Source organism: Strix uralensis, chromosome 3, assembly GCF_047716275.1.
Source record: "Strix uralensis isolate ZFMK-TIS-50842 chromosome 3, bStrUra1, whole genome shotgun sequence".
In the NCBI taxonomy this organism is placed as follows: domain Eukaryota; kingdom Metazoa; phylum Chordata; class Aves; order Strigiformes; family Strigidae; genus Strix; species Strix uralensis.
This window is the reverse complement of record NC_133974.1, coordinates 33,509,830-33,535,688: the sequence shown is the minus strand read 5'-3', so window position 1 is coordinate 33,535,688 and position 25,859 is coordinate 33,509,830. Positions and strand designations below refer to the sequence as shown.

General features: G+C 41.0%; 1 protein-coding gene across 3 annotated transcripts in view; it reads left to right on the top strand.

Moving 5' to 3' along the window:
- The window catches only part of COL9A1 (collagen type IX alpha 1 chain), a 73,985-nt gene that overhangs the window by 9,780 nt on the left and 38,346 nt on the right, over nt 1-25,859 (top strand). For 2 of the 3 annotated variants that reach the window (XM_074861816.1, XM_074861814.1), the window contains exons 1-8: nt 11,902-12,066; nt 13,254-13,328; nt 13,883-13,918; nt 14,028-14,090; nt 16,608-16,661; nt 17,272-17,307; nt 24,300-24,323; nt 24,633-24,686. In XM_074861816.1, the coding sequence (XP_074717917.1) occupies nt 11,995-12,066; nt 13,254-13,328; nt 13,883-13,918; nt 14,028-14,090; nt 16,608-16,661; nt 17,272-17,307; nt 24,300-24,323; nt 24,633-24,686 (414 nt within the window). In that variant the 5' untranslated portion in view covers nt 11,902-11,994. Of the gene's footprint in view, nt 1-661; nt 1,059-11,344; nt 11,423-11,901; nt 12,067-12,108; nt 12,130-13,253; nt 13,329-13,882; nt 13,919-14,027; nt 14,091-16,607; nt 16,662-17,271; nt 17,308-24,299; nt 24,324-24,632; nt 24,687-25,859 lie in introns of those variants that run through there. The other variant, XM_074861813.1, reaches the window with a different exon arrangement.

Below are 25,859 nucleotides of genomic sequence, written 5' to 3'. Positions count from 1 at the left end.
TTTGTGTTTCCAAATCTCACGTTATAGGAGTTGCAAAAGAATGAAATATGTTCTATGTGGCAAATCTGTTCCCTGCTACTTGTAGTCTTGTAGTTGAATGTCACAGGAGATACTGTGGTTTTAGTGTGGGTTCTTACTATACATATATTTGTCAATGAATGTTTTCTGCTGAAGTGATAGCTAATACATTAACAAAATGGTTACTGAGGCTGAACAAGAAAATGCATTTGCAAAGGACATTCTTATGTCTTCAAAACCAAACCAGATCTGCACTGAGAATCTACCTGGTCAGTTATAAAGTCAGACTATGTTGACTGATTTTGTAAGTCTAATACTAGGAAACAGCACAAATGTAGGATGTACTTTCAGAATCTGAAGTAGGAGTATGTTGTTGTTCCATCCATTACACTTAGAAAGGGTTATCATAAATACTGTAAAATGTTGGAAGAACCCCATTTCTGAACCAGTTCCTTTTGCCATTAGCAACACTAATGAATCAAAAGGACATCCCGTTTCAGGACTCAGTGTGCCTAAGAGCACTGATAAAACCATGGGTGAAATATAGTTTCACTGAGTAACTGTTTCTCATTACTCTGTGGTGATATGTGGAACTTTTCAGAACAAATACACAACAAATGTACTGTATTTTGATCTCACACAGTGCCATATATTCCAACGGATTGCCTGATGAATATTCCTTTCTAACTACTTTTCGGATGACTGGGGCCACACTTCAGAAATACTGGACTATTTGGCAGATTCAGGATTCTTCAGGAAAAGAGCAAGTTGGAGTGAATCTTAATGGCCAAAGGAAAAGTGTTGAGTTTTCTTATAAAGGAGTGGATGGAAGTCTCCAAACTGCATCATTTTTGCATTTGCCTTTCTTGTTTGACTCCCAATGGCACAAGCTTATGATAAGTGTGGAAGCAAACAGTGTCACACTTTTTATTGACTGTATTAAAATAGAATCCTTAAACATAAAACCAAAAGGGAAAATCAGCGTTGATGGCTTTGCTGTGCTTGGAAAGCTTAAAAATAACCCTGAAATTTCAGTTCCGGTAAGTTCCAAAATATTTTATTACTGCAAAAAGTGTTTTATAGGATCTTTATACTTAATTTTTTTTTCTGTGGAATGCATTTTCAAATGCTTTCTGGAAGCAGAAATAGCAGAAAATAACAACTCCTTGGCAGGTAAGTACTAGCTTTGCTTTTTTAATTTTGCACATATATATACTGTATAAGGTAAGAGATAACCCAGGTTGTGTCTCAGTTTCAACAATGAAATTTCTCAGACATTCACACTTCTGTCACTGGATTCTGCTCTGTCTGGATATATCAGTTGGATATTCCTCTGTTTATCTCATATGTGGAGCTTGATCTAGAAGAAGGTCATAGGACATGGATTTGTGGGCTGCACCTCACACCAACAAGAGCAAAATGTTTATTGAGTGAGAGCTGGGATCCCTCTCTCATATGCTTGTGCCGACCATCAGCTAGATATAACTAGATGTGTTTCTGGCAGGATAAATATTTTAAATCATTAATAGAAAGGGAGTATCTCCTGTAAGGGAGACTGACGGAGGTCCTTTTTGATCTATTCTGATGTTCACACAGGAATAAACCAATGTTTAAAGCCCACACATCTCCACAACACCTTCTCCTGGCTAGCTCAGGACATTCCACCCCCATATCATGGCTGCTGTGAATCCCTTTGTTACATACTTAACTTTCCCTGTGCATTGCAGTAGACACCTAAACTCACTGTGGAGTGCTCCTTTACCCAGAGTAGGCAGTGAAATGCTTATTCTATATCCTGTTGGTGGATTTAATGCTGAAAATACCCTCTTCATGCTACTACACTGCAAGGAGAGTTGTTTTGATAGAGAAAATAACATTGGGGGTGACATATGGTGAGTATTGAATGCTTTTGTGCCCTTCAACAAAGAAAACAACACAGAAAAACTCAGGGCTTTTATTATTTGATTATCTGCTTTACTTTGTGAGATGAACAATTAATATAAAACACATACAAAGTGACATACCTGTAATTTCTGACAGAAAAAAATTGTAGCTGTCACATCTGCATTTTGCCTTTCAGACACCCATGAATGTGTTTTCTCAGCCAGTGTTTTTTCAGCTAACGTGTTATACTGCACTTTATGCTGAACAACGTGACAAATTTTGTCACATGGTGGCACTAAATGACATTTAAGATTTTGGGAAGGCTATTTCTGAATTCACTTTGTAGATTAAAAGGAAACGGTTTCAAAACACAGTTGAAAAAAGACAGAAACCATTGCAAAGTTCCATATATTATCCTATTCCCTTTAAAAGGATCCTTTCAGTGTGTTAGGAACATGTAATACAAATGTAAGATATCCGTGTGTATATATATAGGTACTAATTTCAAAACAAGTTGAATGGCAGAAGAGAATCAGATACTTAATATATTGTAACCATTTTCCACATCGCTACACTGAAGTTTTGCATCAGCTCTGAAATAAAGAGTGAAGTGAGATATAATCTTTTAACTATATTCTATGTTTTTTGCAAAAAATGTGGCCACAGGATAATCAGCATTGTACAAACTTGAAAGGTGATATGTTGCAACAAAAGAAGCATCTCGTGCTTCACTGTCTCTGTATGTGTAAGTTACTGTATTGCACTGGATAGAAATCAGTTTTACATGAAAAATGATGACAGAAAGCTGGCCCAGATGTCCAAAAGTGGCTATTACATTGCTATAGATGTGGATTAGGAAATATCAGTAGCTGAAAAGTTATACTAATTCTGTTGAAAACAAAAGTTAATCTCTGAAAATGTCATTCAAAATGAATCAGCTGGAGCTGATAACATAACAATCAGCTGCATACATATCTCAGCTTTCCTATAGGGATGCTGGTGTGTGTATGAATGAATGAATGGGATAATGAAAACATTACATATTCTCTGCATCTTACTAGGATGGAAAAATTTCTACCCCAATATTGTATTACTCTTTGGAAAGATATTTAGATTAAATGCACAGAGAGCTATAGATATCAAGGTAATAGTATTACAACAGCTAGTATACAGTGCTACAGTAAACCATGCCTTCAAGTTAGACACAGAGTCATTCCTTTAAAAATGGGGAGGGTTTCTCTTGCTTGTTGAAGTAATGATTAGAAATGTCAGCCTACAAATGAGAAAGATGTGGCATTAAGGTCACCTTGGCAAGAACTCTGACTTCTCCTCCTTCTCTGTTGGTGCTCTGGCTGACCTTTGGCTAGGATCAAAGTCAGGAAAAGCAGCAGAGGAAATCTGAAATTTTATCCTCCTTCCTCTCCAGCACACTGTTTTGCATAGACTTGCTCTTTTCAGCAAGGTATACAAATGAGGAACACTGATTACCCTAGGGTCTTCAGGCATCTGGTGGGGGAAGGTTGTCTATCATTAAGTTCTGCCTCATCTATGTTTAAGCATGTAAATCATTAGACATTAGCGTGAAGCTACGTTAAGTATAGGACACACTCCTTCAAGGATGAAAAGACAAAATGGAGCTAAGTTATTTTTACAATTCACCACTTACCGTGCAAAGTATTTGTTTAAACCTTTATCATGCTTCTGGGAAGATTCAGTCATACTTAGTGTATTTTATGAAAAAAAAGCAAATCTTTGCATAAGGTAGGCCTTAAAACAGGAATATGATGCACATTTTTTGACAAAAAGAATAATGAAGCACTGGAAAAAATTATCAGGGAAGGAAGAAGGTAAGCATCATATTACATTTTCAAACAGAGTTTGGATGTCTAAAAATACACTTTAATTCAGAAGGAACTGTGGGTTCGACATAGGACTGACTAGATTGAATTGCATGGCCTGTGCTATGAAGCCACAACTGACAATGGTAGTGGTGCAACCTGATATTACAAAAATGTAGATTTAGAAAGACCATATTCTCTGAAATTATAATAAAGAAATTACACAATCTGATGGTCTAGTAATTTTAAAATGGCTGTTTATATTGCACAAGTTTCTGTTTTAGCCTATGCAGTTAGTTTCTCTTTAAATCGAGTAAATAAGTGTATGTTTGGGGATATTCTAGGCTCATCCTTTAACTTGCTTGACTATACTCAGTTTAAACATCTCACCAGTCTTGGTTATTTAATATGTCCCAGGCACAATTTCTAATTTATTTCCAGGCATTGTTAAAGTATATTACTTCCAGTAGTATAATTTTTAAAGGACATAAATTATGTGTTTCCTATTCTTCTTTTTTGCAGTATTCTGTGAGTGCTCTATTTATCTTGCAGAATAGGTCAACTTCTTATGGGTGCACTGTAATACATGTCATTTTAAAAGAGATTCTTTATTGCTTGTTGTTACTATGATTGCCTAGGAGAGCAGTAGATAGAGCCCCATTAGAAGCTATGGCTTGCCTTTGAGCCTTTACAAAGATTTATTCCAGGAGGTTCCTGGAATGCATTGATGATAACTTCCTTCTTCAAGTGACAGGAGCCGATGAGGAGCGCTGCTATGCTGGACCTTGTTCTCACCACAAGGAGGGGCTGGTGATGAGTATGAAGGTCAAGGGCAGCCTTGGCTGCAGTGACGATGAAATGGCGGAGTTCAAGATCCTTAGGGCAGTGAGGAGGGAGCACAGCAAGCTCGCTACCCTGGACTTCAGGAGAGCAGACTTTGGTCATTTCAGGGATCTGCTTGGCAGAGTAGCATGGAATAAAGCCCTTGAGGGAAGACGGGCCCGAGAAAGCTGGTTAATATTCAAGAATCACCTCCTCCAAGCTCAGGAGCAATGCATCCCAACAAAGAGGAGTCAGGTAAAAATGCCAGGAGACCTGCATGGATGAACAACTAGCTCCTGGACAAGCTCAAACACAAGAAGGAAGCCTACAGAGGGAAGAAGCAAGAACAGATAGCCTGGGAGGAATATAGAGAAATTGTCTGAGGAGCCAGGGATCAGGTTAGGAAAGCCAAAGCGCTGATTGAATTAAATCTGCCCAGGGACATCAAGGGCAACAAAAAAGCCTCTATAGGTACATCAGTGATGAAAGGAAGACTAGGGACAATGTGGGCCCTCTCCGGAAGGAAATGGGAGACCTGGTTACCCAGGACGTGGAGAAGGTTGAGGTATTCAAGTGACTTTTTTGCCTCAATCTTCACCAGCAAGCACTCCAGCCACACTGCCCAAGACACAGAAGGTGAAGGTGGGGACTGGGAGAATGAAGAACCGCCCACTGTAGGAGAAGATCAGGTTTGAGACCATCTAAGGAACCTGAAGGTGCACAAGTCCATGGAACCTGATGAGATGCATCTGCAGGTCCTGAGGGTATGGGTGGATGAAGTGGCTAAGTCACTGTCCTTCACATTTGAGAAGTCCTGGCAGTCCAGTGAAGTTCTCACTGACTGGAAAAGGAGAAACATAACCCACATTTTTAGAAAGGGAAAAAAGGAAGACCCAGGGAACTACAGGCCAGTCAGTCTCACCTCCGTGCCCAGCAAGATCATGGAGTGGATCCTCCCAGAAGCTATGTTAGGGCACATGGAAAATAAGGAGGTGATTGGTGACAGCCAACATGGCTGCACTAAGGGCAAATCGTGCCTGAAAAATTTGGTGGCCTTCTACAGTGGGATTACAGCACTGGTGGATAAGGGAAGAGCCACTGATGTCATCTACCTGGACTTGTGCAAAGCATTTGATGCTGTCCCGCATAACATCCTTGTCCCTAAATTGGAGAGACACAGATTTGACATATGGACCACTTGGTGATAAGGAATTGGCTGGATGGCCGCACCCAAAGAGTTGTGGTCAGTGGCTTGTTGTCCAAGTGGAGAGCAGTGGCAAGTGCCGTTCCTCAGGGGTCAGTACTGGGACCAGCGCTGTTTAACATCTTTGTTGGCAACACGGGCAGTGGGATTGAGCGCACCCTCAGCAAGTTTGATGATGACACCAAGCTGTGTGGTTGACATGCTGGATTTTTGGGTGATTCTCCCCCTCTACTCCACTCTTGTGAGACCCCACCTGAAGTACTGTATTCAGCCCTAGGTACCCCCAACATAAGAAGGACATGGACCTGCTTGAGTTAGTCCAGAGGAAGCCATGGAGATGATCAGGGGCCTGGAGCACCTCCCCTATGAGGACAGGCTGAGACGGTTGGGGTTGTTCAGCCTGGAGAAGAGAAGGCTCCAGGGAGACCTTATAGTGGCCCTTCAGTACCTAAAGGGGGCCTACAGGAAAGATGGGGAGGGACTATTTATCAAGGAGTCCAGTGATAGGATGAGGGGTAATGGTTTTAAACCGAAAGAGTGAAGATTTAGATTAGATATAGGGAAGAAGTTCTTTACTGTGAGGGTGGTGAGACACTGGAACAGGTTGCCCAGAGAAGCTGTGGCTGCCCCCTCCCCGGAAGTGTTCAAGGCCAGGTTGGACGGGGCTTTGAGCAACCTGGTCTAGTGGAAGGTGTCCCTGCCCATGGCAGGGGAGTTGGAACTAGATGATCTTTAAAGTCCTGTCTAACCCAAAACATTCTATGATTCTGTGATTTCTGGAATGTTTTATGGAGGGCAAATTTTTATACAGGTTTACAGCTGCATTTTATCTTTTTTTTAGATAAAAAAGAAAATAGCTCTTTTTATCTAAAAGTAATTCAAATAATCCACTATAAACTCTAAGCAATACAAGATATATCATAATTTCAAAACTGAAAAGGAATTTACTTCCTAAATCATGTTTTTGTTATAGAAAGGTAAGGGCCTTCATTTCTTACTGCTCAAAGATTAACTGCTGTGAGATGATAATAAATTGCCTTATTTTCTATGATTTCAGAGGCATTACCCCGATTTTCTCATAATAGAGACTAAACACTTTGCTAGAAGTGATCCTTGGTCATTATTTAATTGGTATTTAACACGGCTAACTAGTTCAGGGCAGCTACATGACTTGTAATGTCTAAGAGGAAGCTGCTTATCAATATTTGCTGAACACAGATTAATTTACACCATAGAACAGATTTGTGTCTGTAAAAAGTCACGTCTCAGGTTTTTTCACCCTGTGAAATCTCACATTCGGAAGGCTAAACTCTTGCTATGGAAAGTCAGATAACACCAGAATTTGCTGTACTGTTCTAAGGCTTTGAAAAAAGATGCAAGGAAGGTGAAGCTCTAAAAACCCATTACAGAGATATAGGATAATGGATAAAACATGTTTAAAGTAGCTCTAGAATGAGATATGTTTAAACATGTGTAGCTTATTTTTGGTCACTTAACAAATATACAAACAGTTGGTAGCAGAGTTCCTTTAGAACAAACATAGATATCACTGATGAAAAATTGTAGAAGAACTTCACCTGAAAATCGCTTAGCTGAGCTGTACTTCCTCTGACGGGATGTCTTCCCCTAAGGCAGCAATAGCCCAGTGGGATACAGGGAGCCCATTTTCCCAAAAGGGCCCAACAAATGTGCTCTGAGGGTCACAGTTTTCCTTAAAGCCTGCTTTATTACTGCTAAATGCTTCCCTGTGACTAATGCTATCCTGAAAATACATCTTACTTAACCTTCACCTCTCTCATCTAAAGCTCTAAGACAACTGAATTGCATAGCTGATACTGAGATGTGCAAAGCTGGGAGCATTCACAGGCAACTTCCACAGAAGTTAAGAGGACAAAACAGTGAACAGACAGACATAGCTAATCCAATTATATCTCTGCTGACAAAGAAATTAAGGTGAAACAGAAATCCCATAGGAATCTTGGAAAATGTATGTCAGAAATATTAACCTATGGGTCTTAAACACCTATGGGTCTTAAAAGATTACATTTTAATAACTTTGCTTTATGATTACCCCTGATTTATCTGAGGTTCATTTCTGAGAACTTTGCACCTGTACTTCATCCTTAATAGCACTTTGTATTGATATTGATAGAACATCTACACAAGACATCTTCAGAATATGGCATCCTTTAAATCAGCTTAATATAATCATCAAGATCATTGTGAAATATTGGCGAGGGAACAGGTACCTTGACAGCAAGGCTAGGACATATTTGCCCTTCTCTCACCTCTCCTAAATCAGTGGGAGGCCAGTCACACCTTTTACTACCTTGCCAGAAAAGACTTTTATTTTTCACTTTTAAAAAGTCAAACAGGTGTCATCTCAATTTTTGTTTTATATAGCCTCAAAACAGTAACAGAAGCTCTAAGCAAAAAATTTACAGAGCAACCACAGTTTATTTTTTAAAAAATAATGCTGCCTGACTAGGCAACTGTGAACTAAGAAATGTCAAATTAAAGCTGCATGTTCAAAATACATCAACTCCTTTTACATTCATATTATGGTATAGTGTTTTGTAAATAATGCTAGGTATTTTTTCTGCATAGGATGCCTGCCTCATTTATCCACACTTTTTTGTGTCTGTCTTAAACTTACAAGAGTACCAGGGCCTTACTTAATGCTCAACACTCAAATCCCATCTTGGACAAAACAAAGTGATTGGTTTTCTTTTTGGCCATTAAAGAGTGTTGCGAGAAAACATATGAGACACTAAAAGGATTTCCTGGCTCAGTGAGTCAAGTTCCCACTGCAGCAAGCGATCACATTTTATAATCTCATTAATAAATTTATCTCTATTTTAATATCAACTATGTTCAGACTTGAAAAACTGGGTTCAAACTTAAAAGATGTATATACATTTGCTAGTAGTATTCTCTTAGGACACAGATATTGGCACTTGGACAGTCATGCATCAGAGTCTAACACAACCCAGTAATTAGCATTTTATCATCTCAAATCTTTCCCACCTTAGTACATAAGCCAAAAAACAGACACACACAAAACCACAAAAAAGAGGCAATGATTATCTACATAAAAACTCTAGAATGTGCTGATGCAGATATTGACTGTTGGTGGTATGTCTTAAAAGTCATTTTTTCAGCATTCACAGATTTTATACTATGAATTGAAAGCACAGCTCAATACCATTGATTTTAGTTACAGTTGTTACTGATCAGCCTTTCTGCATCACCTCTACCCAGGTACGTCATTTCAGACATTCAAATCCCTCTTCCTGCCCCATGCAGAATGCTCTCTAATGTGGCTATTTTGACTGAAATAATTTGTCAGCACTATATAAGAACTATGAAGCAAAAGCAGACTCATTCAGTGGCATCTGCCTGCTTTTTCCACAAAGCCATCTTCTTTTTTACCACCTTTTGCCCCATTTACTTCCAAACTTGACAGTTTCTACAGTATGGGAACCATTTCCACAGCCTTGTTCATTTGGTCTTGTAAATGAGGGAAGAGTTCTAAGGAAAAAAGTGTGGAATCACACAACTTCAGATTACATACAGATTAAATTTGTACAGGCAACCTTAATAATAGTATTTTGTAACTACTGAATGGGTGACTTTTCAATTTTAATACTACTTAATATAGTTTTAACTTAATATTAAACAGACCAACTGAAAAAGTAGAAATTCTGTCACTTAAAACCACATCTGTCTTAAACCAGAAATAGATTATTATTTAAATCAGAAATTGATTATAAACTGTTTTAGAGCCAGTTATGGACCTCTTTACCTCTGCAAGTGAGCTTCAGAGGTGAATAATGTAGAGACTCAGGACTCAGGATCCAGTTGTATGGTGTGAAATAAATTATCATATAGGTATCATTTGATCCCATTTTTATGCCTTTTTACAAATCCTCATCTTCAGATTCCAGATATCCTCTTATTTTTATTATTGTACTGCTGCCTTGTAGTATTGTAGTATACATTCAGTTCTTTTGGACGTATATTCTGACATTCGGTTGTCTATTATTAAGGACTGGAAAAGGCTTTAAAATGAGAATTGGATAAAGGAGGTAGAGGACTGACTCACAGATAGTGGTGTCAGATAACAGGTAAAAAACCCAAGGTTACTGCCTCTTTTGTGCTCTAGTCTCAGCACTCTGGAAACTGTAATGACTGCAAAGTAAACAGAACAGTAGAGATGTGATAGTGAGAATTTCAGGAGTGGCAGCACTGAAGTGGTGAAGGTGAAAGCAAAAAAAAAAAAAAAAGCAGCAACTTGTGGATATCTGGGTGTTTTGCAGAGATCTTAAAGGACTTCAGACTCAAGGCATTTATTAGCACTAGCAGTCAGTATGCAACTAAGTCAATGTTAGGATGGTGGCAGGAGAGGAAAGCATCTCAGAATAACAGTCTGCCTTCTGCATCAGTTATGGCTGGGACTGAAGAGAGCAATGAGATGTCCCAGAGGGAGCACTGAAAGCAGCCAGGAAGCAGAGACATTATATTGTGGGAGGGATGGTGGGGAGCTACTTTAGCTCAATAGAATAAGAAAGACTCAGAGAAGCAAAGAAATAAGAAGTTAAATACCCTGGACACTCACTTCTATTTTCAGTTTTTCAGAAAAAACAAATACAGTCTTTTCCACACCAGGGCTGTATGTTGTAACAAGAAAAAAACCCCTGAACTTTCTTTCCTCCCAACTCCTCAGTCATTCATAATGAAAAGAAAGGAATAGGAGTTTCCAAATTTCATCATCAAACTCAGAAATCTCTGGATAAATCACTCATTAGTGGTTCATAAGCCAAGCTGATACTACGTGCAATGGGAAAGGGAAACAACACAACACTTTAAAACTTAGATACAATAAATGTGCACAATTTAATATGCTTCTGTTACTTAAAATTCCATGTGATGCATTATTATCAACAGATACACCTCTGAGGCTGTATGTTTGAGCTACTCAATGATTTTCAACAGAGGGCATGTTTTTTAATCAATACACCAAGTGAATTTCTGTTGCAGCTTCTGAAAAGGTTTACCTTAATCCTGTGTTGTTTTCCATGCCAAATGTTCAAAGAAGATGTGAAATTTCACAGATGTGTATTACTCAGTTGCAGACTGTTGCCAGCGTGCATATGATCCTGCTTTTTGAACTTTTCACACAGACCACGTTTCTGTCCTCAGACCTACCATTTTTCATGGGCACAACTATCCACTTAGAGAAAATCTTTTTGTGCGTCTAATAAAACCACCACATAGCATGAAGAAAAATACCTGTGCTTATAAGGAACATGTTAAAAAATGATGACGAATCTCACCTTCTCTTTAAATCTCTCGGCAGGTTTATGCCCCCTCCTTAGAAGATCTCCACAGTTAGGGGTGGGGGAATGCAGGGTGCAGCACTGCTCTTGGACTGAGCTCTTGCTACACCCGTAGTTACTATCATTAAATACCTTCCTTTTAAAACATGTCGTTAGCTGACCAGTGTTTCTCCTATCACACCCTCGGCCAGTGTGACCCCCCTGACCCGAATTAACGTGATCTTTATCTCCTTTGCCAGTTCGAAATCCAGTGGATGGTGATTCACTGCGACCCGCTGCGACCCCAGCGCGAAGGCTGCGGCGAGCTGCCGGCCCGGGTGAGCGCCCGGCCCTGCCCCTGCCCCTGCCCCTGCCCCTGCCCGCCGCCAGGTAGCCACCGAGTCCCTGCCTGCTGCCTGCCGGCGGCAGCCCACAGGAACCTCACTTTTTCTCCCCCTTCCTGGCCCGAGATGACTGATTTTACCATACCTGCCTGGAATTTGGTGCCTTTAGAAATCCACACCCCCGAGCGGCTGCAGCCTCATTTTAACCCTTCCGTGACTTACTGTTTTACCCCCCCGCTGCTTGGGTGGGAGACTTCTGAAAGCTGTGCCTTGCAGACGGGAGGGATTTTGGCAGCCACCTCCCCGTAGCTGCCGCCTCAGTGGGGAGCCTGACGGCGGGAAACCCGTGGCAGGGGGCGGGGGAAGGTGAGGGTCGGTGCCCAAAGCAACAGCAGCAGGGCGAAGGGTTAAGGCGCTGCTGGCATTCAGTCCTCCCCTTCCCAGCCTTCAGCTCTCCTCCAATCCCCGCGACCCTCCCCACGGCGGCGGAGCAGCCGTGAGGGGCTGCAGCCCAGCTCACCTTTCAGCCGCCGGCCCCACAGCCGCAGGCCGCTCCCTCCATCACCATGGCCCGGGCTCTGGGGGGCCTCCTGCCTCTGGGGCTTTTCCTGCAGGTTGTTTGCCTCTGCCTGGCTCAAGTAAGTTTATTCCGACTTTGACTCTGTTTTTCTCCCTCGCAGGTAAGCCAGACGGTGATCGAGGTAAGTGTGAGGGAAGGGACAGTGTGCCGTGCTTCAGGGCCAGGGTGCGGGTGAAGAGAGGCTGAAGGCCGCTCTGTCATGCCCTGGCAACGACCCGCTGGAGGGTTTCCGACCCTTTTCTCCCCCCCAGTAGCTGTTGCTGACCCTGACGAGGTGCTGGCAAAGGCGAATTGTCCACAGGGTCGTGGGTGCTGTGTGTGTGTGCTTACATGGTGCTGCCCGGCAGGCATCAGGCAGGCCTGGTGACATGGTGGGGCTTGAGCTCCATCTATGACTACCCCTGGATGGATTATTACTGGGAAGACTGGTGTGCGGAGGAAAGGCATCCAGAGCAGCAGTGCTGTAGGGAGCGAGGGGCCAGGCTCAGGGCCCCAGCCAGGCCCGAGCCAGCCTCCTGCTCACAGAGCACCGTTGTGGGGCCGTGGCCGGAGTTTGCTCTGAGGAGAACAGAGCCCCCCATTATAGGTACGGAGACCTGTAAAAGCCTTTCTCCCGGTTTCCACAGGCTGGTGGCGCCTCCTGACTCCCCCTCGGGAGCCTGGTGCTTTGAGAAAGCGCCTCTGTAGATGCTAAAGTAATCCAGAGGAACCAGGGGAAACCGCTGAGCCTGTCAGTGAAGTAGAGAAAGGGTTGTTTTAAATTTTCTTCGCTAGCACGAACTCTTAGGAAGACTGTCTCCTTTGTGGTGGCTGAATGAGTAATTAGAGTAGCTTAGTGAATTTCAGTGTTTGATTTGCAAAGATCACTCTTTTTATTTCTGGCACCCTGTCATTGCCATACAGCGCTCAGATCCTGCTGGATTGGGGAGTCGAGCCCCCTCCACCTTGCCCTGGACCTGCCATTGTGGGGTGCAGGAGGGCAGCTGGTCCAGCGAGGGGGGTTTAACACCTCGTCCCTGTTCTGCCCATGTTGGGTTCGTTGCTGGTCATCACAGCGACAGCTCAGAGGGGATATAGGGCTTGTGGGTCCTGACATGCATGGAGTGAGGACACAGGTCCTCATCACAGCAGTGACCCTCTGACTAACTAACCCATAGAAGCTGCCTCTCATTGTGCCAGTTCCCCCAGATTGGCTCTCGCAGGTTTGCCAGGCTCTAATTGCTCCTTTTTTTTACTCCTTGTCAGAGAGGTCTCCCTGGTCCACCAGGTCCCCCGGGTCCGCCAGGGCCACCAGGAGTTCCCGGTATTGATGGTATTGATGTAAGTGTTTCTGTGCCTTGCCAAGGAAATAGGAAATGCCTCAAAGTGTAACTCCATTGTCCCCACTGTCAGCATTGCCCCCGAGGTGTTTGAATTTGGCTGCAGATACATGGAGGAATTTACGGGTCTCATACTCTGTAGTGGGCTGGGGCAAGGGGAGAAGGTGGCCTTTCAGATTATCTCTGATATAGAAAATACAGGATTATTTATTTTATGTAATCAGCATCATATGCTGTGATTATTTGCCTTAAATGGGGTGTAGGAGTTTATAGGTCTAATCTCAAAAGGGATTACATAGTATCACTCATACTAAAGCATGATAAAGATTTGTGGCATTGTTCCTGATAGGAACTACTATGTATTTTTCATTCTTCCCAGAAGTTTCTGTGATTATTTCTGTTAGTCTATAATAAAAATCCTGTGGATTTAATATTAATTTCCGATAACAAGAATCAGTTTGGGATTATTCCTGATAATCTGTAAATCAGTTGTTTTCATGAGGGACAATAAAACATTACTGTAGCTCTAATACCTTCCATTTCATATCTTGTTAGGGGGAGAGAGGTCCGAATGGCCCCCCCGGTCCACCGGTAAGTGATTTCAGCTACTTTGCGTTTGTTTGTGTGAGAGAAGAAGTTTTGAGTTTTGTTTCTGCTTCCCTCTCTGAAACATGCTTAACTGTGCATTTGAATCCTGAAGGGTCCGGATGGGGATGCAGGCAAACCAGGATCCCCTGGCCTGCCTGGAGAGCCGGGAGCTGATGTGAGTACAGTTGATTTTCTGGAGTTCCCTCTTCTTTCTTTTAAAGAAAAATACTCAGTGTTAGTCTATTTCTGTAGAAGCATGATCTCCTTTTGAGGTCTCTGGCTTCCTCACAGCTGCCCGTGAGTGCCAGCAGTGTGCTCGGGGCAGAGGAGCTTTTCTCCAAGCTGGAAGGTGCTCTCTTGGCGGAGCACAGCCGGGCTGAGGGCGGCCGGGGCAGCAGCTGTTCAGGGCTGTCGGGTGCTGCCACCTTGCTCTGGAGAAGGCGGCGGTGCTGCGGGAGGAGGCCATGCCGCGTCCCCTGGAAGCAGCCTCAGGTTGGCGCCCCGCTCAGTGCGGGCAGCGAGGGCAAGAGCAGGATCCAAGGCCAGGCCTGGGCAGGAGGGGCGGCGGCAGCCGAGGGCACCAGCGGTCCCGAGAGCCCCGGGCCGCGGGCGGGCGGGCCCCGAGCGCGGAGCAGAGGCCCAACCCCACCCCGCTCGGGGCGGCCGGCAGGGGGCGCCCGCCGCTGCTCCCCAACGGCCCCCGCCGCAGGCCGGCAGGGCGGGCCGGCCGCTTCCGGACGGCGGGTGGTTAATGGCTGAAGGGGGGGGTGGAGGGGATGATTTCAGTGATTTTCGCTCTCCTTAGCCTCTCCTTCCCTAAACCTGAGAAAACGGGATGGAAAACAATCATTTAGATCAGCCCTGGGGGCCTGATGTTAAAGTGAACAGTTATCTCTTTACTAAACTGAAGCTTAAGAATGATTTTTAACTCAGTTTCTGAGGAAAAACCGTGATTTCTGTATAGCTTTTACTCCAGACAAAACCCTCCAGACTTCAGCCACTGCAGAGCCATGCTAATGTATCTTCCTTTCTCTGTGGAAAATAATACAGAATAATGAAGTTTCAACATCATCTTGTGTTGATGGCCTGTTAGGTTGTATCTCTTGAATAAGTTAGTGGCTTTAATAAAAGCACCTTCATACTTTTTTTGGAAACTCTTCATATTTCTCTCAAGAGCAGTGTTTGAAAGCATTTTTGCTATGAAGCAAGACTTGCATTAATACTTAGATCTTACGCTAGGAGGCAGGCAAGCTTATGTTTAATTTATGTGATACTACGTAAGTGGTACAGTACTTTTGTAATTTAAACCATCAAAAATAAAGATGGCATACAACAAACTAGTGGATTAGAGAAGACTGCAAATTATATAAATAAAAAAGCCTAATTGAGGATTGCAATACTGTTAGTTGTTAATCTATAATTCGCTTTTGAAAAGAGATTTAGTGCACACGGAGCTAAAACTGTTAAACTGTTCAGATTTCAAATCTGTAAGAGGAAATGGGCTTGCCATGAGTGGTATCCCATACCACTTCTTTTTTTCCTGAAAATAATAAAGGACCACAACCCATTTGTACATGTCAGAAACCCATAAGCAGATCTTTAAAAATCATTGCCTCTTATAATTTTCACTTAAGGCATGGTTTTGTTTTCCTTGCCAGAATTCATGGTAACACAATCAGGTGAAACAATGTTTTAAACTCAGCTCAGCTTTTGATATTTGTTCAAATTTGCATATTCCCCCATACTAGTGGATTAGTGAAACTGTACTAGAACACTGTGCTCTGAAATGGTGAACCTTTTTTATTTTCACTTGAGGACAAAACGCGGGACCTTCTTGTACTCCCACCATGCATTTAGCTTTTAATTGGGGATTTAGATTTATAAGTCCTTCTTCCATTTTTAATTGGTGAGGCAGTTCTGACTTTTTAAATCTCGTTTTTCTTTCACAAACTACTTCAGTGTCAGGCTTAATAGACTGAGTAAAGATAGTGTACAGTAATTGCCTGTAATGATCAAGTAGGTTTTCAAAGCAAATTATCAGAGAAAACATCCCATTGGGTGAATGCTGAATTGCTGGAAGTGTACCAAAAAGAAAAGTATTGGATAAGGTAAAAGCAAGACTTTTATCTGGATATCTGGAAATTTCTAAGCCATATAAGCTGGTTAAAAATTTGAAAACAAAAGAAAAAAAAAGCTCCAAATGAATTCTGAGTTATAATATCATGATTGCTTTTTAATTTTATCTGGATAGACAAGTGTGGTTCAAAGACTAATCTCAAATCCAGCTTGGCATCTTTTTTGTTTTAGTTTTTTGTTTTTGTCAATGAATGGTTTATTTGAAATGGAAAACACTGACAGTTGTTGTTTTTAGCCTGAGCCATGAACTAAATTCATCAATCTCCCATTGAAAGGAAATAAGATTATGTGAGATCATGTGTTTAGTTTATTTGTGATTTTACTGAATAATTTTTGAAGGACACGTATCACAGGCACTGATGTTTGTCACCAGAAGCTAGTACTTTGAACTTGGGCAGTTCTATTTGTATATGTAAATAAGCATTTGAATTGTAAGTCTCCTGCAGTTACTTATCTCATTTAATAGTTTCATTATTTTATGTTTTAGAAGGTTTTCAGTTGTGATTAAGAAAACCGTGTAACCTTTGCATTAACATTATATACATTACTTCCAAAGGGATTCACAGGACCTGATGGCTCACGTGGAGCCACAGGACCAAAAGGACAGAAGGTAAGAACAAAATTATGCGTGAAACTATGAGATTTTTTTTTTTTAAGCAGGATTTTTGTTTTGTCTCTAAGCAACTAATGAGATGCTGCAGCCTTTCTTGACAATATTAAAACATCTATAGAATACAGAGCCATTGGTCCCTTTTCACACAGTACAAAGCAACTTCCCTTCCCCCAGCCAGTAGTAGGGAATGGTGGCATTACATTGATGACATTAAGGTTGAGCATCTTCAGTAATGGTGAGGCTCTTTCCATCTTGTACTGTAATTATGTCATAGTAATATGCAGTGGGAACCAGAACAGTGAACCTGACTTCATCGGCAATCAGACAAATGAAATACACATCAGAATTCAGAGTAACCAGCATGTTTGAATTTTTTTTTTTTTGGGGGGGGGGGGAAAGGTCTACGGCTGTATCTTTTTAATATTGAGAAAGTCTTTTATTTCTATAAAGTCTCACTGAAACCAACATGGTGTTAATGAAGTGAATAATACTTGCAGAATATGTCCACTAAATTATACCCTCCAAAAGGTGAGAGCATCTTCCTGTATGTTGTTTACAGAACTTTATGCTAATGCCTCTTGAAAAACTCAATTTTTATCCTTTAAAGGGTGAACCAGGACTGCCAGGTGCTCGTGGACTTCCGGTAAGTAAGACATTTAGTATCTGAAGAGGCTTTTTAGACCTTAAGTATCAATATGAAGGATTCTTACCATTAAATGTAATGAAGAAAAGCAGAAACTATTTCTGAAGTTTCAAAGAACTCATAAGATATTAAAGTAGTATGTTAAGGAACCTTAAAGTGTGCAGGTATTACTGAAAAACACATTTGGTTTGTATGCTGTAGAAAAGAAAGGAGCGTGTGTGATGTGGTCACAAGTGTTGGACTCTACCATTGTTCTCCGTCTCTCTGTGAAAATGCTGTAGAGACAGGAGAGCCCATGTTTATATGCATAATTTAGTCAACAATTATTAGTCAACAATTATTCCTGTTTCAGCTCCTTGCCATGTGTTTAAATGGAATCACTGCAGTGTAAATGCTGTATGGGACTTCTTGTGCTGTTTCATATGAAACAAGACAAAATTTGATAAAAGGCAAAGAGTAGAAGAGCGAAGAGTACTCTTCCAGATGGGTTTAACATCTGTCTTTGAGGGCTGAAAATAATTGTGAATTTTAGGAATTTTACAGGGTTGTATGATGGTTGGCATGTGTAAACTTAGGTTATGTAGGAAACCAGGAAAAACCTCAAAGAAAATGAGTAATGGAACAAGATGACTAGCGTGAAATTGCGATAGGGCTGGACATAATTAAAATTTAATTAAAAATTAGATTAATTTTGGAGAAATTCTTGGAATTAAGTAGAAGAGGCATTGTATTGTGATATAGCACTCCTTGCTGTGAAATTCTGTGTCTTCAACTGTATACTTGTATTTTTGACCCCGTCCCATTAACTTTCATTAAATTTATATTAAACAATCATTTTGATAATTGACCAGAGAGGAAATTATAATGTTATTCTTGAAGACATTACATTACAGACATATTCAAACTTAAGATGAATTATTCTATGTGGACATTTGCATTTAATTTTCATGGATTCTGCTTCTTACAGAAAATCAAGTAATACTTTTATAATGGCTGGTCAATCTGTAGACTCAATATATGAGCTAAATTTAGTCACAGAAGATAGCAAAACAGAGGTAGCTTCTAGGTGGACTGAAAGTCCTAGTTTTTCTGTTAGGGGTTTGAGATTTTTGTTTGTTTATTTTCATTTTTTGATGTCAAGTAGATGGAGAAATAATTTCTGAGTCATTTGCAATGCATTTTAAAATGTGTAGCTGGAATGATGAGATAGCTTAACTCTGTCAGATATGTTATGCAGATGATATGGAAAAAAATACACATGAACTACTGTGGGAGAGGAAAAAATGGGGAATTAAAACTGAATTACTGAAATACTAGGTTAAAATACTGTAGTATTTTAGCCTGTCAACTGAAATAAAAACTGATTTGGGGAAAATATACATGATTTTACCTCACCATTAACAGACTAATGTGAGAACAAATAATTTAAGAGCCTTCAGAAAAAGTGGGTATATAAAATATACATAAAGATGGTTAATCCCAATTTAGAAGTGGAGATGTTGCTATGGGAAACCACCAGACTGGACCAACTTGTCAAGGTAGAATGCTGATTCCATTCAGAGCAGCACTTACATGATTCAGGTCTTTTGTGATCATATTTTGAGACTGTAAAAGCAATAAATCTAATGAGATTTTGGACCATTGTTCAAAGTCCAGTGATTTTTGTTTCCTCTGAGACTTTCAGTCTTCAGGTGATAATGCTTCAGTGAACATCAGTAGGGATTGCCTTTGGAGTTGTTCTGCCTCTGCTTAATAAGCAACTGGACCTTGTATTTAAAGGTGAATCTGCAGGAATATTTACAATGAGGAAATGAGAATTCTTAGTTATTTAAAGAAAAGATGGATATACTTAGTCACCTCGTTACATTAACCTTGTAATTATTAAGGTTAAGGTTAATCCTTACACCTCACATTTTAGGAAGAAGCCTAGTCGTTGATTTTGTAGCTCCATGGTTGTTAACCCATACATGCTGAATCCATATGGAAAGATTAATACTCAAAATAAATCTCTTGGGGAAATTCCATTTATACAGGCTTTCCTTTTGATGAATGACTTTAAGCTGCTGAAAAAATAGAGCAGTTAGTGGAAGTTTCTCAAAATGGCCAATACTGGCCATCTCACTTTTAGTGAGATTAAATTTAGAGAAATGAAACCTAATTTAAAAAAAATAAAAGAAGGGTAGAAGTGGTAGTGCTGGAGTGAGATGGTTCTAATTCTCAGATTCAGAGACTGTTTGAGAAGCTGTTACTACAAGCATGAAGTAATGAGGCTCTTTAGCCTTTGCAGGTCTTTGGTTTGATCCATGAGACGTTGTTTACTAGAAGCATAGTGAGCACACTTATGGGTCTGCATAGCAGCTACATGATTAATTGAGTATTTAGGTGTAATTATGCACTGCTTTGAATTCAGTCAGTGGCATTTTGCAAGTGGAGTAGTCTCTGGATGGTTATCCAAAGACTTCATTTCTCACAAAAACACCTTGCTTAAGCTGTTAAAATGCTCAGTGCAAACAGAAAGTCAGAAGCCTTGACTACAACAGTAATTAGTTTTAAATTATCACTGTTTTTCAAGCTCATCCAGTGGAGTTTAATGGACAGGTTAGGACTTCAGGGTAACTGAAAGAAAGAATATTAAGTATCTAAAATTTTATATACAGCATTTGCTTTTCTGCTGCTTCTTCCCCAGAATGTATCCTGGCAATCTTCAGTTATCTTCTTTTACTGTCCCTTTCCTCTATTTTTTTCCTGCTTCATCATTTCATTTTATTTTATTCTCTTTGTCTCATCTCTTATGTGGATAGTCTCTCAAATGACAGATTTACAAAATTAGTAGAATACTTCTGATTAATTCAAGTAATTTAGCAGCACATATGCTGATGTCTCTGATCTGGCCCCGGTAAATGGACCTGTGGCTGCTACATTGAGTGCATGTATGGCACTCTTCAGTCCATTCTCTCTCGGTTAAGTTCCCTCTAACTTTTCTGTTAGCTGATATATTGCTAGTGTTACAGATCTGACATATGGGTAGGATTGTGTGTATTTAGTGACAGAGAAATTGAAAATATTTTAAGGTCTACTAAACCACAGCTTCCGGCACAGGGTACACATTCAAATACTGGTATGTGACTCTTTATGGTGGACGGCAGCAGGTCTGTGTTGATGGTGTGGAGGTGTCCTGGTTTAGCCAGGATAGGGTTAAGTTTCCCCAGCAGTGTGGGGGGGAGCTCTAGCCGGGTTATTCAGATACCATGCGGACATACCATGCGGATGTCACATCCTGGTGCCGAAGCGAGAGGGTCAGTTAACACGTGTGTTATGCCATCACGTTTCTCACTGCTGTATTGGTAGATATTTTGCTCTGTTCATTGTTATTACTGTTATTTTTATTGTTATTGTTGTTGTTTGTTGTGTTGCTGTTGCACTGTTGTATTAAACCTCTCCTTATCTCAGCCCGGGGCTTTGCATTTCACTTCCTTTGTGGGGGAGGGGCAGTGGCCGCGTGGTTTCAGACCCCGGCAGGGCCTAAACCACCACAGGAGGTACTTACCAGATCTACAGGGTGAGTGTCTCTGAACCAGGTGGGACAGATAAGCACCTCCAAAGCAGGCAGCAGGCATCTGAGCATGTAAGGCCACAGTCCCAGGCTGTGTGGAGAGCTTCCCTTTAGGATACAGACAGAGGCAGGAACATGGGCAGCTGGTTGGGATCATTAACACCCATCTACAAGAAAGGCAGAAAGGATGATCCAGGAAACTATAGACCTGTCAGTCTGACCTCGGTGCCAGGGAAGGTCATGGAGCAGGTCATCTCGAGTGCCATTAAAAGTCATATAATGGACAACCACGGGATCAGGCCTAGTCAGCATGGGTTTATGAAAGGCAGGTCCTGCCTGACAAACCTGATCTCCTTCTATGACAAGATGACTCGACTGTTGGGTGAGGGAAAAGCTGTGGATATTATCTACCTGGATTTTCGAAAAGCATTTTACACAGTTCACCATAGAATTCTCATAGAAAAACTGGCTGCCCATGGCCTGGATGAGCGAACGGTCTGATGGATCAAGCACTGGCTGGATGGACGGTCCCAGAGATGGTGGTCAATGGAGCTAAATCCAGCTGGCAGCTGGTCACAAGTGGTGTTCCTCAGGGCTCGGTGTTGGGACCATTTCTGTTCAACGTCTTTATTGATGATCTTGATAAGGACATAAAGTGTATCATCAGTAAGTTCGCAGATGACACCAAGTTAAGGGGGAGTGTCGATCTGCATGAGGATAGGGAGGCACTACAGAGAGACTTGGATAGATTGGATTGGTGGGCCAATGTTAACGGGATGAGGTTCAAGAAGGCCAAGTGCCAGGTCCTGCACTTGGGCCACAACAACCCCATGCATCGCTACAGGCTTGGGGAGGTGTGGCTGGAGAGCTGTCTGGAAGAGAAGGATCTGGGGGTTCTAATTGACAAGCAGCTGTACATGAGCCAGCAGTGTGCCCAGGTGGCCAAGAAAGCCAACGGCATCCTGGCTTGTATTAGAAATAGTGTGACCAGCAGAAGTAGGGAGGTGACAGTCCCCCTGTACTCTGCACTGGTGAGGCCACACCTGGAGAGAGATATCGAGGTGCTGGAGCGAGTGCAGAGGAGGGCAACAAAGGTGGTGAAGGGCCTGGAGAACAGATCCTATGAGGAGAGATTGAGGGAGCTGAGACTGTTCAGTTTGAGGAAGAGAAGGCTGAGGGGAGACCTCATCACTCTCTACAACTACCTGAAAGGACATTGTAGAGAGGTTGGTGCTGGTCTCTTCTCACAGGTCATTAGTGATAGAACAAGAGGGAATGGCTTTCAACTGCAACAGGGGAGGTTTAGACTGGACATTAGGAAAAAATTTTTCACAGAAGGAGTAGTCAGACAGTGGAATAGGCTGCCCAGGGAGGTGGTGGAGTCACCATCCCTGGATGTGTTTAAGGGTTGTTTAGATGAGATGTTGGGGGATATGGTGTAGGGGAGAACTTTGTAGAGTAGGGCTGATGGTTGGACTCGATGATCCCAAGAGTCTTTTCCAACCTGAATGATTCTATGATTCTATGATTAAATGCTCTGTATAAGTCCTTACTGACTGATTGCCCTGGAGATCTCAACTCTGCAAGTTGCGCTGCATGTTCATGGCCAGAATGGTGGAGTAGCTGGGTGAGGGGGAGGTATGGACTGCTGGGGGACAGCCCTGGCTTAGGAGGGTGAAGAGGTGGAATGGAATGGGCAGAGGCAGGGACTGGCTTCTCCTAGGCCTGTGTGCAGGCTGGATGCAGTAGCTGTAGCTGCTTCTTTTGGTATCACTGACTTTCCCTGCTACTGTTAGGGGCACGTTAGCAAGAGGTACTCCAGTGGGAACCTGCAAGTAGTCAGTTTCCTTCTTTTGGAGGCAGGTTATATTGTAATATTGGATATGTGATGCAGTGAAAGTTTGATTTGTATAGTCAAATATAGACATGTATAATACAAGGAAGTGCAGTAAGGGAGCGTTAAGTAATAGCAAAGGAATTATGTGGGTTATGCTGTTACCGTAAAGGCTGGCAGAGGAACTCTCAGACTCGTTTTGGAGTTTTCAAAAGGAGGCATTCTTTACTGCAGTGCTGGGCACACATGCGAATAGCTTCGCAAAGGTTAGTGCCCCCATATCTATAAGTGGCAGCTAATATAGAGTGAGATTATACATATTCGTAACTTTTCTGAGAAATGAGTTACATATGCATTAGATGTCCTGGAACTGATTACAATATCTGCATCTTAATTACGCATGCACTTTCTTGCTGAGTGGTGGTCGTTGGTAGTCTTCTTCACCATGTCTGCTGGCTGACCTCAGTGCTCACACATGCTCACAAAGGTCTGTTTAGGAGGTGTTGTGTCTTGAGCTGGTTTGTTTTAATTTGTCCTGACCTTGTTTCTGTTATCTTCAAGAATAGACCCCAACTGTCTTATTTATTACTGTCTTATCTTAAAACCCCTTTCTTCTTCACAAAAGCACCAACCTTCAGCTGTGTCTGCACATACCAGAAGCTACATTGACACTGACCTAATTTATTCTCAGTAAAAAAAATGTTTAGCAAGAAGAAAAAGCAAGTAAAAAAGATGTTTTGGCTTACAATGCAAGGTGAAAACATTTACTTTCTGCTGTGTATTAAATGGTTAAAATGGAATGACTCTGATAAATGTTTGAAATTTTCCCTGTGTTATACCAAGTTTTCTAAAGACAACCTTGCAGATACAATCCTGATATGATATTCTGTGGCTCTTAAACTCCACTCCGCTTTATTACATCAAATCTCCTAAAGATTTAATTATGTTTGTGATTTTTATATGCCAGTGTTTCATGCACATCATTGACACTGTTCTCCATAAAATTATCCATTTGCTGTAGTAATGTAAGACTTGACGGATCTGTTTTCTTAGGGGCGGTGTATTGCTCAAATACGCAGAAACACATTTGTATCTTGGACACTTCTCATTAAAATGATTCAGAGCAGTACTGATGGAAAATGTAAACAGGAGCAATTTGGTCTTCTTTCTAATTACCAAAAAGTGCTAGTTTAATTGATTTAGACCTCAGGGAAGCACTGGCAAAAAAAAAAAAAAGTCTCTTATCAATTTAAATGCACTGTTAGAAGGAAATGGTTATAGCATAGATATGTTTATCATGGTACTTGATAATTAGCTAAACCCAAAGGCTTTAATGTCTTCATTCCTTTCTGGAAGTATATGTGTTTGTCAATATGTGTAAATAAATGCTACTGCAAGGCAACTTAATTAATTTTTCTCCTGATATTGATTACTTAATAATAAAATTGACATTTAGCATTAGTTAAACAAGTTTTCAAAATGATTTTGCAGAATCAAATAACAGGTTTTTTGTACCTCTTTATCTCAAATACTCTGTTACTGGCGAACAGCTTGACTAGGTGTGGAACCCTCCCCACGTCTCTGACCTTTTTTCATATTTCACAGGGCAAGGGACTTCTTGGACCACCTGTAAGTATCATTTCTGCAATTTGTAAATATACTATTTAATGAATCTGTTTAAATATTCAATAAAGCTATTATACTGTAATAAAAAGTAATTCAGTGAAAAAAGAGACTGTGTTAATCCTGATGTTCTATGTCTATTATGCATGCTTTCTTCATGCATGAGGTTGCTTAGGTCTATGGTATATGGGCCAAGAATACTGATGTCTAAAGGCATAGTTTGTTGTTTGGGAGAATTAAATGTTCTTACTCTTCAGATGCTTGTTATAGAGGTATTCTATGGTTTAAAAATGCCATTTAACTTGGTTGTTATAGGGTCCAGCTGGTGCAGCAGGACTTCCTGGGGAAGTAGGTCGTGCTGGTCCACCTGTAAGTACTATTATGTTTGCTGAAAATGTAGATGTACTCAATTGCTAGAAGGTACTTATAGAAAAAATGAATAATTACTGTGCCGTCTAAACACTATTTGGGTTATAACAGCACTCGAAAACATGCTCTTTTTCTCTACAGTGATCACTGGTAGAGGAAAGATTGTGTTTGAAGCTCATCAGAAATAAGGAACAATGAATGGCATAAAGTCAGGGCCACCCGTTATATTAGAATTAAATGTTTCATATAGTGTCCTATACTCTACTTCTCCTCTTATTCAAGGAAAGCTAAAATAAAAAAGCAAACCTGCCAGAAATACAGGAAATGTAAAACTTAACATTGCATGCAGACCTTTACCTTTACTCCTGTCTTCACACACATACATTATGGTACGTGACCACATACTATTTCTGTTCTCCATTTGCATATCTGTGAACATGGCAATTCAGTATTTCTTAGTATCGTTTTAAGTGTGACTCCATCTACTGACCTTACTGCTAAACTGTGCACTCAGACACACTGTCATATTTTGACTCCATGCTTTACCACTGAAATGCAAATTGAAATCAATTGTTAATTTTTTTACTTGAAATCTGAAATAGCAATAAAATTTTATTTAATGAAGCCTACTTTTTAATGCATACCTCTCCCTGTGTGTTGTGCTCAGTCATATAAATTAATATGAAAAATAATATTAAAAACTGCCAATTTGTTTCAGAAGATCTAGCTCACTGTCTTGTCTGTAGCAAGACCAATAATGAATACCTAGGGGAGTGTACAGGCTATTTGTAAAATGACATTTTTCTGTCATACTGTCCCAGATTCTAGCAGTTGGCAGTTCAGAGACTGCCTGAATCAGAAATTGCATCTGTGCTGCCTTTTTCGAAAGCTGTATGTGACCCTATCCACCATTAATGTAGTCAGTCCCGTTTTGAATCCATTTTTATCACAGGCTTCCACAACACATTGTGGTAATGAGTCCCACAGTGTAATTATACATTGTGTAGAAAAATTCCTTTTTAGTGTTTTTAAACCTATGGCTCTATAGTTTATGCATTGTGAGAATTAGTGAACAGTTTTTCTATCTTCATCTTCATTTCATTTATGATTTAATAACATATCAAAAATAATACTGAAATGACAGTATTAAGTTAAAAGGGGGTCCCTGTCAAA